Here is a 16,968-nt window from a genome sequence, read left to right as displayed (position 1 = left end):
ATTGAGTTCTGTACATGATATTGTTTATAAGGGCTTATTTGTATGGAACCAACAAAATGAACACAAAATAATCTATAGAAAAAAACTTTTATATTAAAAACTAGCTGACCCGGTTTGCTTCGCCACCCCAATAGTAATTAAAAATTTAGTTTTGCAATAGCGATTTAAATTTAACGGTCTGTAACGACTGCCTGCAATATTCATCATGTTTATAAACATGTCCATCAGTAGATGGGACACCATGCGGTTGATTAGCATTGTTTTTAAGTATGGCAACACTAAATGTTTAAGCTGCTAACATTAACATCGAAAGTTCTAGAATTCGAATATACGAGTTTTGAACGTTGTGAACAATCTAGGCTACTCAGATGCAGAATAAATATTATAGGTGCTGTTAGAGTTAACATCAACTGTCTTATGTGTGCATTGAGTCACATTTAAACTGTTGTTGTACATTTTAAATAAATAAAGAGTTGTTACAACTTTAAACTACTAAACTGCTTTTATTTGCAATCAAAAGTATCGGGTTTATTTAAAGGAAATAAACCACGGTTTAAAAGGTAAAAACGTAACAATTGGTGTCAGAAGTAGGATTGCAAAATAATAAGCATGAAGTTTGAAGAGCTTAAAATGGAACAACTCAAGAGAGAATTGTGTAAGTTGGAGTTGCAGGCAGCAGGTAATAAAGCAGAATTGCAAAAGAGGCTGATAGATGAAGTCAAGCTGCGTGATATTGACATTGGAGCTTACGAATTTGAGTATAAAAAGGAAATGGAAGTTTCTACCCGTTCAACAACAAGCAGCATGGATTTAAGCACAATGTTTGCTGCTATGATGGAAAAATTTAATGAAGTTCAAGAAACTTCTAAAGCCAACAACGAGAAACTTCTTGCTGAAGTTAAAGAAGGAAATAAAATAATGGAAATGAAATTTCAAGAAACTTCTAGAGCGACAGAAGAGAAGCTTCAGCAAATATCGGAAATTATAAACAGCAGAGTGGATGGCATTGAGAAAAAGGTGTCCGACTTAGAAAGTTGCCTAGAAATGCAAGCCATAGACGTCAATAAAAAACTGTCCAACTTAGAGAATGGTGCCGATCTGGAAATAAAAATTAATAATCTTGAAGGGAAGTGCAGCAAAAGTATTAGAATGTATGCCAATGGCCTGCTGGCATAATTATGAAGACATAATGTCTGTTCTCCTACGTAAGTATTGTAGCGAACACATGAAGGAAATATACCGAATGGAATTACGTGGTAGAGTGCAGAAAGCCAATGAGACGCTGCATAACTATGCGATGGATATTATACGTTTGGTACTCATGTCTTATCCAGACGAAAACCATCCGTTGATGGATCAGTTCAAGATTGACGCTTTTGTGATGGGAGGCAGGCGGTATATGCCTTAATGAAGCCATTGTTTGCAGAAACCGTCTCATTCGCATTGATACAAGTAACCGCCAAGATAATCGCTGAGAAGAGGATAAATATGGTTAATGCTGTAAAAGAGGCAGTTATGAAGGCATTAGATGGTAAGCGTAGCAGGGCCGGAATCAAATGTTATAACTGCGGTACTGTCGGTCACATTTAGCGTAACTGCAAAGCTCTAATTAAGAGAAAATGGCAAGGAAGATACAGGAATAATGAAAAACACTGTAATGTGGACACGTTCTCAAGACAACCTTGCACCGAAGCGAACAAACAGAGTACTAAGGTCGAAGAAAAGTAATGCGTCATTAATGATCGACATATGCGTACGGATTCTAGTAGCGATTGGTGTGTGACACAAAGAAGTGACCCCGTACTGGTTACAACAAGACAGAAGGCCTTGCCTGTGGAACAGTCTGCAGTTGATAAAATGCTGCCTATATGGGAAAGTTCTGACTGCAAATCGGCGAGAAATCTAATGAATCTGGACAGATCACCTGTAATGAATGCAACTGATTCGCTTGAAGCTAGCATTGGCCGAAAAACGCCCAGAATATGAGGCATGATTAGGGTTTCTATCCCGGGAATTCCCGGTACAAATTTCCCGGGAATTTTGTCAATTTTTCACTACCCGATTCCCGGGATTTTTAGTCGGGAATTCCGGGAATTAAAAACTGACGAAAATACATAGAAAACAAGTTAGAACTCTGTTTTTTTCACCAAGAAACAGTGAAATAATAGACCGCTTATTATAATTATTTATTTGGGGTTTATCGTATGAAAATTTAAAAAGAGAAGAATTCATTATTTATAGAATTTATTTCTTATTGAATCATTCTAATTTCTTTAAATTTCTTCTTCAAATCCATAACAAAATAGCTTAAAAAATTTATTAAATGATTAAATTTATATTCAATTAAAATCTAGTACAAAAAGGTTTAAGACAATTTTTTCAATTAATTTTGTAAATGATTTGATTTAACAAAAATTTAATCATTCTAAGTTTGAATAAATTATGTTATTAATTAACTTTAAAATTAATTCAGTTTAAACAAAGGCTTTAGGCAAAGGATTTATGAAATGAAAGGCTGACATTTTTTAATTACGGATTAAGATTTTAGTGAATTAAGCTTTAATTAATTCGAAGCTCTGATATTTAATAATTATAACACTAAGTTTTTATATGAAATTTGGCTATAATATTCCTAATTTTCAGTATCATTATATATTTCGGGAATAGCCGGGTACCCGGGAATGTAGAAAAAAATTTCCAGATTCCCGGGAATCAGAAAAAGTTGGGAAATTAAAAACCCAAGGCCTGATATGAAACCGTAATATTCCATCATGACAACGCTCGGCCACATATTGCAATACCTATTAAGAACTATTTGGCCCGTCCGACAACAATTTGTTTCGATCGGTATTGAACGCTCTATCTGGGATACGCTTCACTTTCGCATAGAGTATCCGATATTCACAATTAAGTGAATTCGCTCGTTTTCACAAAATTTTAGTTTTTAAAACGCAATACACTTATACCCCGGTTTGCATCGCTAAATGGGCCTGGAGAAAACCGACTCATACCGAAACGTCGCAAAAAGAAGCACGATTTCGAAACGACGCAGAACGAAGCGTCATTTCGAATTATATAAATTTCAATGTTTTCATGTTTATTTTAATAATATCGGACTAACCCTTTTTGAGTTATGGTTAATTATGTGGAAAAATGTCTAGCAAAATTTAAAATTTTATTTAAACATTTTTTTAAAAAAATCTCTCCATATAGTTGAAAAATTTTACCATTTTTATACTTCAATCTATATACTGGTTACACAAGCTTTATTTTGCTGTTGACTTGTGTTATATACGTAAAAATTGAAAAAACTTAATATTTTTGCAAAAAAATACAAAAGTTCGAATGTTTTTGACTTATATGAACATTAGATATGACATTGAAGGCGCCAAAAAAGGAACCTTTTTATACTTTGATTTAAATCACCAAATGCTGAACTTAGGAAAAAAAATTAAGAAACGTAATCTTAGAATGAATTAAACTTTGTGGTTGGAAACATTCACAACTTTTTTTGTGGGGCCACCCTATTTTTTTTTTTTTGGAAGTTGCTGATATGACACTTTTTTTTATATAAAAAGAGTTTATTAAATTTAGTATTAATTAAAAAAAAGTTTATTTCTTTTTTGATACGTATACCGCTAAAAAAAACACCAAACTTTTTCATACACACTATTTTCGTTTTAATTAAAATTTCAAATTCATTTCTATAGTTTTTATAACATTTCTAACAAAATAAAATGCTTCGTTTGCTGTAGTTTTGTTTGTTGTACTTCAGCACGTATGATTAATACTCATATGAAATTGTTTGCCACAACCACAATATTAAGTATACGCCATGACTGACATCCATCTACTCAATGTACTCTCGTACTCTTGCACTTATCTTTAATATTTAATAACTGTAACAACAACAAAACGTTTGTTGTCAAAGCAACAAAAATAAAAACAGAGAGAGAGAGTTATTTTGTTTGTGACTGCGTGGCTGTTAAATTAACATCAACAAAGATTCAAGTTTATTAAATGGAAAACAAAAAAAAAAAAGGTTTTAATTAACACATGAATTTTAAGTTAATTAAGTTTTTACACAATTTTTGTTATAATATCTTATGAATATGATGGTTTCTTTTTATGGCAGTAATTTTCAGCAGAATTTATGATGGAGACATCCTGATGAAAGTAAAAATAGTTGAACATTAAGAAAGAGAGCAGACAGTTTATCATTAAAACACCTGCCTCATTAATTATGAAAGTGTTATAAAAATATGTTGTCAAGAGTGATAATTTGGTGTAATAATATTCTCAATTAATATAATTAACTTTAACATTATCTAAATAGTAAAAAGAACTTAAGATTTAATGTGACAAACTTTGTTTTCTAATATTTGATACAAATGAATCTTACTATGTTTTGATAAGACAAAAGTTAGCATCACAGGAAATAAAGAAATTTCCATTAAGTCCTCTTTTTAGGTAAAATAATTTTATATTTGTAACTTCATTAATATTAAATTCATAAGAAAAAAAAAATAAATAAACTTAATAAATTTGATGTATGCTAGGTTTATTAATTACAAAAGTACCATTAAAAAATAAAGTGCCTTTAATTTTTATACAATTGTACAATATAAACTTATTCACAGTATTTACAATTGTTAGCTATGACCTTTGCCCATATTTCTGGCAACATATGGATTCCGAGCAAAAGAACTGCTCATCTTTTGAGGCCAAAAACGAATCAAGCAAAGTATATGCTTGTAAGCATATACAATTTTGTGAAAATGAGCGAATTCACTTAATTGTGAATAAATTCGAAAAGAATCAATCGATATTTATGATCAATATCTCATTTTGTTCCTATTATATGTGGCTTTGCGATAAAATAATAAATCTGAACAATATCTGGCGTTTTCAATTTTTCATGATTTTTATTGAATTTTTGCATAGATATAAATTTTTCGAATTGAAATAAAATTGTTATTTATGAATAGTTTTTAATGAAATTTCACAGTTATGTTAACTATTCTATTTAAAATGGAAAAATAAAATCGAATTTTGAAATTTATTGACAGCAATCCCGCAATTCCCAAAAAAGTGTTGAAAAATCCCAAAAATGTAAATTTTTAGTTTTTTGGCTATAATATCCATACCAGGGTCGAAATTATCGGAATCCTTTACAAAATTATTAAAAGCATATTGGGCCATCTAAAATCGGATTATATTTTGATATCGAATATGCGATTTGAGAATTTTTGCCCTAAAGTTTAATTTTACATTAAAAATAGATGTTTTTTGAATGGACCTGGTCCCCTAGGCAACAAAAAAATTTTCAAAATTTTTTAAATTCAAATGCATATAACTTTGGACTTAGTCATTATTTTTAAACAGTTGTTTTCTTATTTGACACATACGTATGTTGTTAGTCCAATGAAGGAAAACTGGAGAAAATCGGAAAATATTTGGATACGCTGTTATCAAAAAACTGGAGTAGGTTGGTTAAAAATGTTGAAAATTTAATTTTCAAATGCTATAAGAGACAATTGATAGCTACGACTAGGTCTTTTGTAGCACTCGATGAAAAGATTTTATGTGTGTAATTCTTTTGAAATCGGAACACAAACGAAGAAATATGATCATTTTAAAAATGTAATATACCCGAGGTGTCCTACTTTGAGGACCCTTGGTCGCGGCCCTGGTGGGCCCATGAGGTCCACGTTCAGAACTTAAACTTGAGAACACTTCTTCTTTGCGCATGTGAAATTTCATTGAAACCATTTATTTATTTATTTATTTCACTCTTTTTTTTCTATACCACTATGTGTCGCTTACGATAAAATTCGTTTACTGTAAAATATAAACATTGACTTACGATAAAATCATAGCCCCTATAATTTTTAAGTTATTAACAATTTTGATATTCTGAGAACGCTAAAACATTTTTGCAATAAAAAAAATTTAGAAAATGTCGCTTACGATAATTTGGCGCTAAGGGCTCGATATATAGGCAATGTTTTTGAAATATTTACAAATAAAATAAACTTCAACAATCTCCTTTCTTTTCAAACAATTATAAATGAAACTACCTTGTAATTTTTTATATCATGGTTAATACTCTAAACATGTGTTAGTAACAAAAATGTACAAGTGTTGGTGCCTTTTTAATTTTCACCAGACAGAGTTCTATAAAAAATTTTAAATTTTAATTTATTTACATATATTTTGTTCTATTTCTATATTTTAAAATCTACCACAAACAAAATAAAATGTCAAAATTAAAAAAAAAAATATTTTTTTACTTTGTGCGAAATGGACGTGCTACGGAAAAGAAAAAAGTGCTAAATGTGTTGAAAAATATATAATGTGTTTTAGTGAATTTACGTGTATTAAACTATATTTATTCGATAATTTATAGATAAAATCATAGAGAAACATAGAGCGGAAACTAGAAAAAAACTCAAACAAAAAAATTACTCAAAATAATCACACATACGAGTGTTGTTTTTGTTTTCAAATAGTTTTTTCTACTAATACATTCTCACCACTTAGGTTTCTTGCAACTGAGTTAGGTCTTTGACAAGAGAGTTTCCGCTCTATGTATATTCTCTATGGTTAAAATATCGAGACTTTTAATCTGATTAATTCTCTCACAAGGGTGTTGAATTCACACGGAACCCGTATATTGGAGAGAGTAATTTAAAAAATAGAGAGTCGGACTACTTGGTTTACAATTGTTTTCTGTAAATAAAGGTCAATAGATCTTTAGTTTATGAAAAAATTCCCCTTGTTGTGAAATTTTTAGATGGAATTTTGTAAACAATAAACAGCTGTTACGAACATAATTGACTATTGTGAATGAAAAGTTATAACGATAGCAATTTTCCCTTCGAGAGAAATGGATATTTCATGGGAACAAAATTTCACATGTTATTGTCGATAGGTATATTAAATTCCTTTATTATGTACCATAGAGTAATTTTATGCTTCTTAAATTCAAACCCTTTTGGCTGATGCCCATACACTACTAAACAATACATGTAATTATTATTTTTGACATGTCACTTTATACGATAATGGTGTTAAATAGGTATAAATAAATGATTTTAATACCACAAGTATGAAACAAAAGGGGGAAAAATTCCAAAACCCTTATGTTTACAAATAATTTGCCCAAGCAAATACATATACATTAGGTGTCACCGTTTGTATGAAGGAAAAATAAGGTGTCAATATTTCCAACAAAAATCAAAGTTGAGTTTCTTTGAGTTAACCGTTATTCAAAATGTTAGTCCTGGCGTCAGTATTTGGTGAGATAATAAATAAAAAAAGGTACTTCATTAAGGTTTTTATAATTTTTATTTTTTTTCGATTTTTGGAATTCAATCTAGTTCGAATTTTATTTGAATTTTTCAAAATTTCCAATATGATGTTATTTATTATTTTTTTGTTGGAAACATCCACCCTAATGTAAATATAGGGGTTAAAGAGTTGCCAATAAGTTTAATTACTTAAAATAGTAGAAAATTTATGTTTCTATAATAAATAATCTGCTAGGTGAATTGAATCAAATAAAAACAAGTAAGAGAGCTAATTCGGCTGTGCCGAATCTTAGATCCCCTTCACCAAGGTAAACAAAATTAAATTTTTTTTGGACATTTTTTACAGAATTTTTTTTCTTTTCGAAATTGTTTTTTAATTTTTTTTTAAAAACTTTTTTCCAATTTTTTTTTTAATTTTTAAAAAATTTCTTTTTTTGGAAAAGTAATTTTTGGTGAAAAAAAAATTCGGGTTAAAAAATATTTTTCCCGATTTTAAATCATAGTAGGTCCAATTTACTATAGCTTTATATACATAGTTGCAATGGACTTTAAAATATCTATCATTTGATATCCATATTGTCTATATTAATGACTTAGTAATCCAGATATAGATCAAAAATAGGCCAAAAATCTAGGTTTTCCCGGTTTTTTCCTTATATCTCAGCCATTTGTTGGCCGATTTTGTCGAGTGCCTACGGAAAGTTGATTTCAACATACTGACAGACAGACGGACATGGCTATATTGACTTCGCTATCTGTAACGATCCAGATTATATATACTTTGTAGGGTCGCAAATGAAAAATGAAGAAATTACAAACGGAATGACAAACTTATATATACCCTTGCCACTCATGGCGAAGGGTATAAAAACTCTGGTAATACTGAATATTCTAAATACATTTAATGGCACAATACATCAAAACACATACTCATACCTCGTTGTATGCATAAATACAATAAGACAGGGCTCCATAAACGGCAGGAGATCGACCACCATCTGATGCCTGTAATTCAAAAACACTGTCAACATGTATACATTATATTTTCTTGTTTCAACATTTATGAATCTCTTTCCTAAACAACTACCAGAACTCGTGCCAAGAAAATAACAATGGATGTGAGTAGAAAAAGTACATACTCATAACTAAAATTTATTAAATTGATTAATATTTAATACCAAGATTTAGGTAAAAATTTATTAAATTTAAAAGTGATTTTTTCATGATTAAGGGAGTATTAACTCTTAATATAGTTATAACAAACGCCAAAAGGCAGAGAATTGATCGGGAAAAACTATAAATATTTTCGTACACTATGGACTTAAGACATTTTACATTTAGATACTTCAAAATATCTACAAAAAAGACGATTGAATGAATATGTGGGTTTTAAAAAAATTACGAACAATGCAGTTCTTATCTGAATGTCAAGAAATTTTATACAAGTTCAAAACCTACCTTTGGTCGCAAAATTTTTTAAAATGATAAAATTTCAAGTTTTCATGTTTTCTCTCTTCTAGAAACAAATTTCTTTGGATTCGTATATAAGTATTTAATCTGTTTCGTATGAAATTACGTAACTGCGTATGAAATAAAAATTGGCTGATTTAAAACTTTTAAAACTTGTCCAATTTTGAAGACAAATTACCAGAATTTAAAAATAAAATAAAATAACTGTAAACAGGATGCTATTTACATCGTTCTTTTAAATATTATTTTCGTTTTTCAACTTCTTTCTTGCAGAAGTTTAAAAGTTTCCATTGTTTTGTCAGTAGCGAAATAGTGAATATTTTTAATTTTGTTACCTTTTTTCAGAATATAATTAATTATGTTGTTTGTTTTTCAGTTAATTTATATAAATAAAACTATACAAGTAAAATACTAAAAAAAAAAAATTATTTTAAAAATATTTGGAAAAGTTTCCATTGTTTTCAACCACTTTATATATATAAGTTTGTCATTTCATTTGTAATTTCTACATTTTTCATTTGCGACCCCACAAAGTATATATATGTATTCTGAATCGTTAAATATAACGAAGTCGATATAGCCATGTCCGTATCGGGAATTCTTCCGGATCGGTTGCTATTTAAAATCCACAAAATCGGTCCATATGTGACTGAGATATAAGAATTTTTGGCTTATTTTTTATCTATATCTGGATTACTAAGTCATTAATATGGATATCCAATAATAGATATTTCAAAGTCCATTGCAACGATGTATGTAAGGCTATAAGTTGGACCTACAATGGGTCAAAATCGGGAAAAATATTTTTTAACCCTAATTTTTTTTTCACCAAACAAATTTTTTTGACAAATATTTTTTTTTAAATTAAAAAAAAAATAGGAAAAAACTTTTTTAAAATAAATTAAAAAACAATTTAGAAAATAAAAAAAACAATTTGAAAAAAAAATAATTTTATTTAGCTAAAAATATTTGAAAATTATATTTTAAAGTATAATTAGGTAAAGGGTATATAAGATTCGGCACAGCCAAATATAGCTCTCTTACTTGTTTTTGCAGGCCCGAGGTGAGCAACATTGCCGACATTCCATTTAAAAACCTCAGCTCTAACTGTATTAAATTTCATTAATACACAATAATAAGTCTGTTAACCACTGTGTTGCATTGGAATTGGATAGATATCAGTTCAAGTCAATTATTTCAGTAATTTTATAAATTCTGGCAGCATTGTTCACCACACAGCCCCAAATCCTATGCAGATTTCATCACACTAACTAAATGCTATAATTTTTAGTTTGAATAGTTCACCCCCAGACCATGAGCTACAATTTGTTTTAATAAACATAAAATAAATTATTTTAATATAAATTTTTTAAATAAGTATCTAACCTGTAACATTATTTAAAAAGATAAAACTGTCCCAGTGGTATGTGTGGTGATTGTGCACCAGGGACAATTTAAAATTAAAATTAGAAAGTAAACTAAAACAAGTAAGAGTGTTATATTCGGCTGTGGCGCATCTTTTATAACCACCATCAATATGTGGCAATACATACATTTGTTATTGATATTGGGGTTTATATGGGGGGTAGGGTCAATTAGAAAGATTAAGGTTCATATAAAACTTGTTCATGTCCAAGTTGATGATGATATTAATTACTATAAGACAATTATGAATGTTTAAGTCATTTTACTAGGGGGGCCTTGTATGGGGACTAGGGACAAGTGTTGCCTAATGTGTTCCCTAGAGTGGCCCTTAATAAACGAATGTTGCATTTTTGCAAGTCTCACCCGCCAGTTTGGTGAATATTGATAAAAAAAATCATCGTGAAATTGTAGATAAATCGGTTGGGGTTAAGATGTACCGCAACCTCTGAAGTTTTGAGATGCATTTACAAGGGGGAAAAATGCAATTCTTTCAGATTTTGTAAAAATTTTGCCATTAAAAAATTACTTTTGCAATTTAATTTAAAAGAATAGAAATGTATACGTAATTATCGTTCTAATGAGAGATAAAAAATAGAAATTGGTTAAAAAATGTTAAAGTTATTAAAAATTCCCCAGGCCATTCATTAACCTATTCGCAAGTATGACCAAAAAAAATAAATTTTTTTAACGGCAGTTTTAAAACTCCATTTCCAATCCAACAAATTTCAAAAATTGTTTGTCATCTCATTGGATTTTATTGGAAAAATGTGAAAATATCTGCCTGAGATTTAAATTTTGAAATTTTCGATAAAAAACTATTTTTTTGGCCATATTTTGGAGAATGAGCTCAAATTTTTTACTGTTGTGAATTTTAAGTAGAAGCTATTCGGAATATTTTAGTCCAGATAATTCTAAATATACTCTGAAAGTTTTACTAAAATTGGAAAACGTTAAACCTTAAATCGTGAAGGTCAAAATTTTTAATATTTGGAATTTCTAATTTAAAGATAGCCAAATGTTATTTATTTTTGGGCCGATTTTGATGAAACTTAAGAAAAATGATTCAGTTGATTTAATTATAAAAAACATTAAAGTTAGCATCATTCATATTGATTGTATTTTTCGTGATTTTAAAATTTGAGTGTCATTTAAACCTCAAGTGCCATTAAGGGTTAATTTCCATTTTTGTGGTGTTATTATACATACTAGACTTTATGTTATATTTTTTGTAAGTTTTTTCAAAATCGGCCCAAAAATATATAACATTTCGCTATCTTTCCTTTAGAAATTCCAAATATTGAAAAATTTGACCTTTGACCTTCACGATTTAAGGTTTAACGTTTTCGAAATTCATAACAGTAAGGAAATTGGGCTCATTCGCCAAAATATGGCCAAAAAATTTTTTTTCTCGAAAATTGCAAAATTTAAATCGCAGGTACGGAAAAACTATAGGAGGTATTGTCATACTTTTTTCATATTTTTATTCCCTATTATGTTCTCAATAAATCCCAATGTGATGATCAAAAAATTCCGAAATTTGTTTAACAAAATTTTTAAAAATTTGAAAATGGAGTTTTGAAACTGCCTTTAAAAAATTAAATTTTTTGGTTATAACTGCGAATAGGTTAACGGTATCCTACGAAGACAAAAACTCATATACAAGTAAATGCGGATATATTTTATGTAAAAGTGAGTTTTTATTTTAATATTTCTCAAAATATGTTAATTTTGTTGCTACGTTTCTTGTTCTAGTGCAGGGGAGGGGAGGGGAGGGCCGTTAACTTGCATTTTTTTTCCTCCATACAATCTTGGAGCTCTCTAGTGTTCATAGTGTTCATATCTTCAGAAAATCACCAACGAAAATAAATTGTCCAAATTTTAAAAGAAAAGTTATTGATCATTTACTTAGTGTAGGGTATTATATGGTCGGTCAAATATTTGTTAAATATATTAAGAAAATTACTAAGTGAAGCAGTAAAGTAAAACGATAAATATTTCCGAACACTATGGACTCCAATAAAACAGAATTGTTTTATAGCCAAGTGTTATATAATCAAGAGTTTCACAAAGTCTCTGGGATTTATACAAACTTTAATAAATTAAAAATCTCATTTCCTTATTCGCACTATGTCATGGATATAAAACAAACAAATATTTAATTAAACCGCAAAAAAAAAACTTTGGACAAAGCTGTCTTATGAAATTTTTTTTTGGAATTTTTATGGCAAATTAAGGAAAAACTACATATTTTTTATGCAAACCATTGGTTGTTTCCTGTTTCTTTATTTTTTAGGCCAAAAAACAAATCTACAGATAACAAAACACAACAGAGAACATTTAGCCTTTTGTGTAGCAGTATTTATTCATAAAAATTTCCATGATTTATGATGAATTTCTACGTTTTCTTTCGTTTTTTTTTTTTATTGTATTATATGAATATTTTTTTTGGAATATTCTCATCTTAATGTCTTTGTCAGTACGACAAGTATAATGTGTCATGACATTAAAATGCTGCTTTTCATACGACAAAAACTTTCTAATTTTTTTTGTTGGTGAGCTGACTAAAATACGCGGTTACAAATGTTTGCCATATTTTTTATGTTTTTTTTTTTCTTTTATTTTTAATTATGAAGACACATCATTCAAATGCCGACAAAAAAATAAATGTAGGTTATACTTTATACTCAGTAGTGCTGCTGTTGAATGTAGTAATGGGTCTTTCATTAAGGGGTTCCTATCTTTTTATTTTAATAAAACAAAGTGTGAGATGTCATCGAAGTTTCTTATTCTTTTAAAAGGCCCAATGCCTTATGGGTTTCGCTGGGTGACGCGAATCCGAAATGTCCAATTTTCTATAGCTCTGGCGCATTAATCTGCGACTGCGACTTACAAAACCCCACAAAAAAATTCCAATGGATTAATATCTTTCGATCTTGGTGGTCAGTTTACATCACCTCCACGTGAGATGACCATGCCCTCAAATCGCTCGTGCAATTGTCCAATCTGGCATGAAGTGTGATCATTTTGAAACCACATGTCGTTGGTGTCCATATCATCCAATTTAAACCTTAGTCTATCGACCTATAGAGTTCGCCGTTGACGGTGATGGCCTGGCCAAGGTTGTTCTCAAAGAATTATGGACCGATGACGCCGCCAGCCCAAAATCTACACCAAAAAGTGACAAATAGGCGAAGCTCACGGAAAGTAGTCCTAACACACAGTGGGGCAAAATCGAAATTTTTTTGGAAATAAATCTGGCATTTCTAAACGGCTCGTGGGCATAGCAAAGGAGAATTTGAGTTGAAGTTATTAAAATGGGACCTACAAATGTTCCAGGTCCGGCGCTATGGGGCTCAAAGTAGGGTACCTTCGACATGTAAAATTTTTAAACACGTGCCATTTTTTGTTTCCCATCCGATTTCAAAGATTTTTATATTTTTGAAAAGCGTTCAGCTAGGCCTTGTGCTATTTATCCCTTATAATTTCCAAGTTATAGGCATTTCAAAATTTAAATTTTAAAATTTTGCCATACCTTGGTCCACTTTTTTAAAAATATAGGGCATACTTTTGGACCGAATGGATTCAAATTTTTTTTGTTAGTTAGGCAGCTAATTTACAAATAATATACAAAAGATTTCAGAGCAATATCAATTATGAATCCAAAAATAAACGATTTTCAATTTAAAAATTCAAAAAATAGTAAATTTTTGCTATTTTTTTTATTAAAAAAAAACTTTCTTTAAGAACATATAGCAATTTTATGTTTTTCTCTAAGGTATCTTTACGGAGAATATTTTGGTATAAAAAATATGGTCTATTTTTACAATATGTCATTCTTACGCCCTTTGGAAATAGATCTATTTTTTATATCAAAATTTCAACATTGGGCCACATGTTCTAAAGTCCCAAAGCTGGGATCAGAAAACGGAAAGCAGCTTTGGAAACGTTGATATGTTTCTTATTCATCCCCAAAACTTTTTCCCAGCCCCAAAGGAAATGTGGATTCTATAGGCAAAATTGTAAAAAATACCATTTTTGGGATTTTTGCTCCAATTTTTAGGAATTGCGGGATTCCCTTTGAACTTTTGACAAGTTTCTTTACACTTTGTTATTTAGAAGGACAAATTTAAAAAAAAACGTTGGAAATTTCATTTAGTTTTGTTCACAAATAACGATTTTATTACATATTACATATTTATTGAGTTTCTAAAACTAAAATTTGTATCAAAATTTTAATAGGATTGCAAATATTAGGAACAATTTGATCCACATTTATTCCAAACTAATCTTTTTTGTTTAAATAAGTTAATTTGTGGTCTTACAAAAGAAACTTCATGTCAATATCTCAATTAGATTCAAAAATAGGCCACTTTTAAAACTCAGTCCTTCAAACAAATTTTATTTTCTATTCTGCCCCCATTTTGATACAACAATTTTATAATTTGCCACTTGATGAACTGAATAAATGTCAGCCAATTCGACAGATGTAGCTTCAACATTATGGCTGCTAACAACTGTCAAATTTCGTAATTTCTTTATTGGAACACCCTTTATGTATTAATGATGATGATACTCTCATATAAAGAAATACAGTTTGGAATCGTATGAAAATTTAGATACAGATACTTTTGCTACCACAAAGAACATTTTAAGAGCGTATCATTCATTGTTTATTTTAAACATGGCATGTCGTCAAGCAGCAAGAACAACAATACAAATACGAATGACATCTTTAAAATTGTGTATTTTATTGTTCATGAACAAAATAACAGTATGCCAACAGTGTGGCACATAATAATTCAGGCAGGATTTTCAAAAATTCAAAATAAATATATGTTAGAGACTGTTTAAGAAATTCGCAGCGCTTTTAATAGCAATTTAGACAGTCCATATCGAACTATTTTGATTTTTGTAAGGGCGAGTTTATGACTGAAAAAATTTTTTTTCCCACAATTTTGTCTGAACTATTTTGCTTCACTGTTTATATTTATTCATACAAATTTCTTTTTCACATTTTCTCCCTTCAACTAGAATCTGTTTAATTACATTTAACAGGTGCAAACATTTAGTTTGATATGATTCTTTTGTTGCTGTTTACACAAAATATTACATTCATTGTTAGAGTTTTATATTTCTATTCCAAATAATTCTAAACAAAAGCTGTTAGGTGTTTTCATTATTATTATTTTTATTATTTTTGCTTGGAAATACCTCTGGTGATCTCATTTATATTTTGAGTAAAATTTATTACATTTCTTTCATATAAATTTTGTTTAATTAAGAGGAACATGTGAAAAAATATGTAACGAAATTAGTACTTTTAACAATATCCTCAGTATTTTACAATTATTACAAAGAAAATTTGATTTAAGGTCGAAGGTATGCAGTATTTTTATACGTTTACAAGATGTTAAGCAAATTTTGTTTTTCTGTCGTCCGCTTAAATTATTTCAATGGGAATTGAAAGTAGATTGTTAAACAAACAAAACCTTTTAGCTGTATGCATTTTCATTTAAAAGCATCTTGAAATTTTCATATTTTTGACATTTTTTTTTTCGCATCAAATATACAGTGTTATCACAATGGGATAAGCTTTGAATGGACCCAAGTGAGCTAAATATATAGTGAATCGGGCCGAACGCTATGACGATTCTTAAATACCCTACATCTAAATATAATAGGAATTACAAAAACTATACTGTTATGTGTTATTCGGGCTTAGCGCTGATTATACGAATTGGGACAATGTATTTATAGTTATTAGTTTTATTCGATATTAATATTCATAGAATCCAATCATTGTCGGAATCGGTTTTGAAAACCACATAAAAGATAGATTTGACTTATGAAATCCAATGGAATTTTGTGTTTAATCGATAAAGAATTTAATTCTAGATCTAATATAAGACCTATAACTTTCAATATCACGAGACCAATGTACTTTTTCTGTCGTTTTCAAAACCGAATCCGACAACTATTGGATTCTATGACAACCCCGATTTTATATTTTGTTAGGAAGATAAGTATACGCAAAATAAAACTTATTTAAAATTTTTAAAAATGTTATCTTATTTAATAATTATTATTAATCATAATTAGTTTAATTACACAATGATACAAAAGTCATCTTCTAAATATCATAAATATGTTATTTAGCAACCTTTGAAACACGAAATGATTTGTAAAAATCGATAGTAACTTTAAGAATATCGTTATATCACTACATTTGCTAATAAAAAAGTACTAAAAGAAGTGATCAACAAAAATCATCTCTATGGACTCCAATAAAATATAATTATTCATATATCTCCTTCTTATTTTTGGTGTAGCATAGTTTTATCGATGATAGGAATAACTTGTGCACAAAAATCATTACATAAATCCATTCCTACACAGAGAAAACAGATTCGTGATAGCAACCGAATTTGTTGCCAATCGAATGATTCTATCTTAGTGACCGAATTTTACAGTTGTGACTACAATATTTTGTAAGGGGTAACTAAAGTTTGGTTGCCTCAACTGAAATTCTTCTTTATCAACTGACTTTCTGTTGTTAGAACTGAAAAATTCTATGTGTGCAACCGAATCATTCGATTGGCAACAAATTCGGTTGCTATCACGAATCTGTTTTCTCTGTGTAACAGCTACCACATAGTATGGTTCCAAAAAAAACCCCAAGTGCTATTAAGTTAATTTCCAATCGCTATCTTTCCATGAGAAATTCCAAATATTGACAAATTTATTCATTGACCTTCACGAT

The 16,968-nt window shown here is 29.4% G+C and overlaps 1 protein-coding gene across 1 annotated transcript in view; it reads left to right on the top strand.

Annotated features, from left to right (window-relative positions):
- Window positions 1-1,488: 1,488 nt before the first annotated feature.
- The window catches only part of LOC135963670 (probable serine/threonine-protein kinase cdc7), a 51,740-nt gene continuing 36,260 nt past the window's right edge, over window positions 1,489-16,968 (top strand). The window contains exon 1 of the mRNA XM_065515619.1: window positions 1,489-1,531. Within this exon, the coding sequence (XP_065371691.1) occupies window positions 1,489-1,531 (43 nt within the window). The remainder of the gene's footprint in view (window positions 1,532-16,968) is intronic.

This window comes from Calliphora vicina, chromosome 1, assembly GCF_958450345.1.
Source record: "Calliphora vicina chromosome 1, idCalVici1.1, whole genome shotgun sequence".
Taxonomy (NCBI): domain Eukaryota; kingdom Metazoa; phylum Arthropoda; class Insecta; order Diptera; family Calliphoridae; genus Calliphora; species Calliphora vicina.
This window is presented reverse-complemented; position numbering and strand designations above follow the sequence as displayed.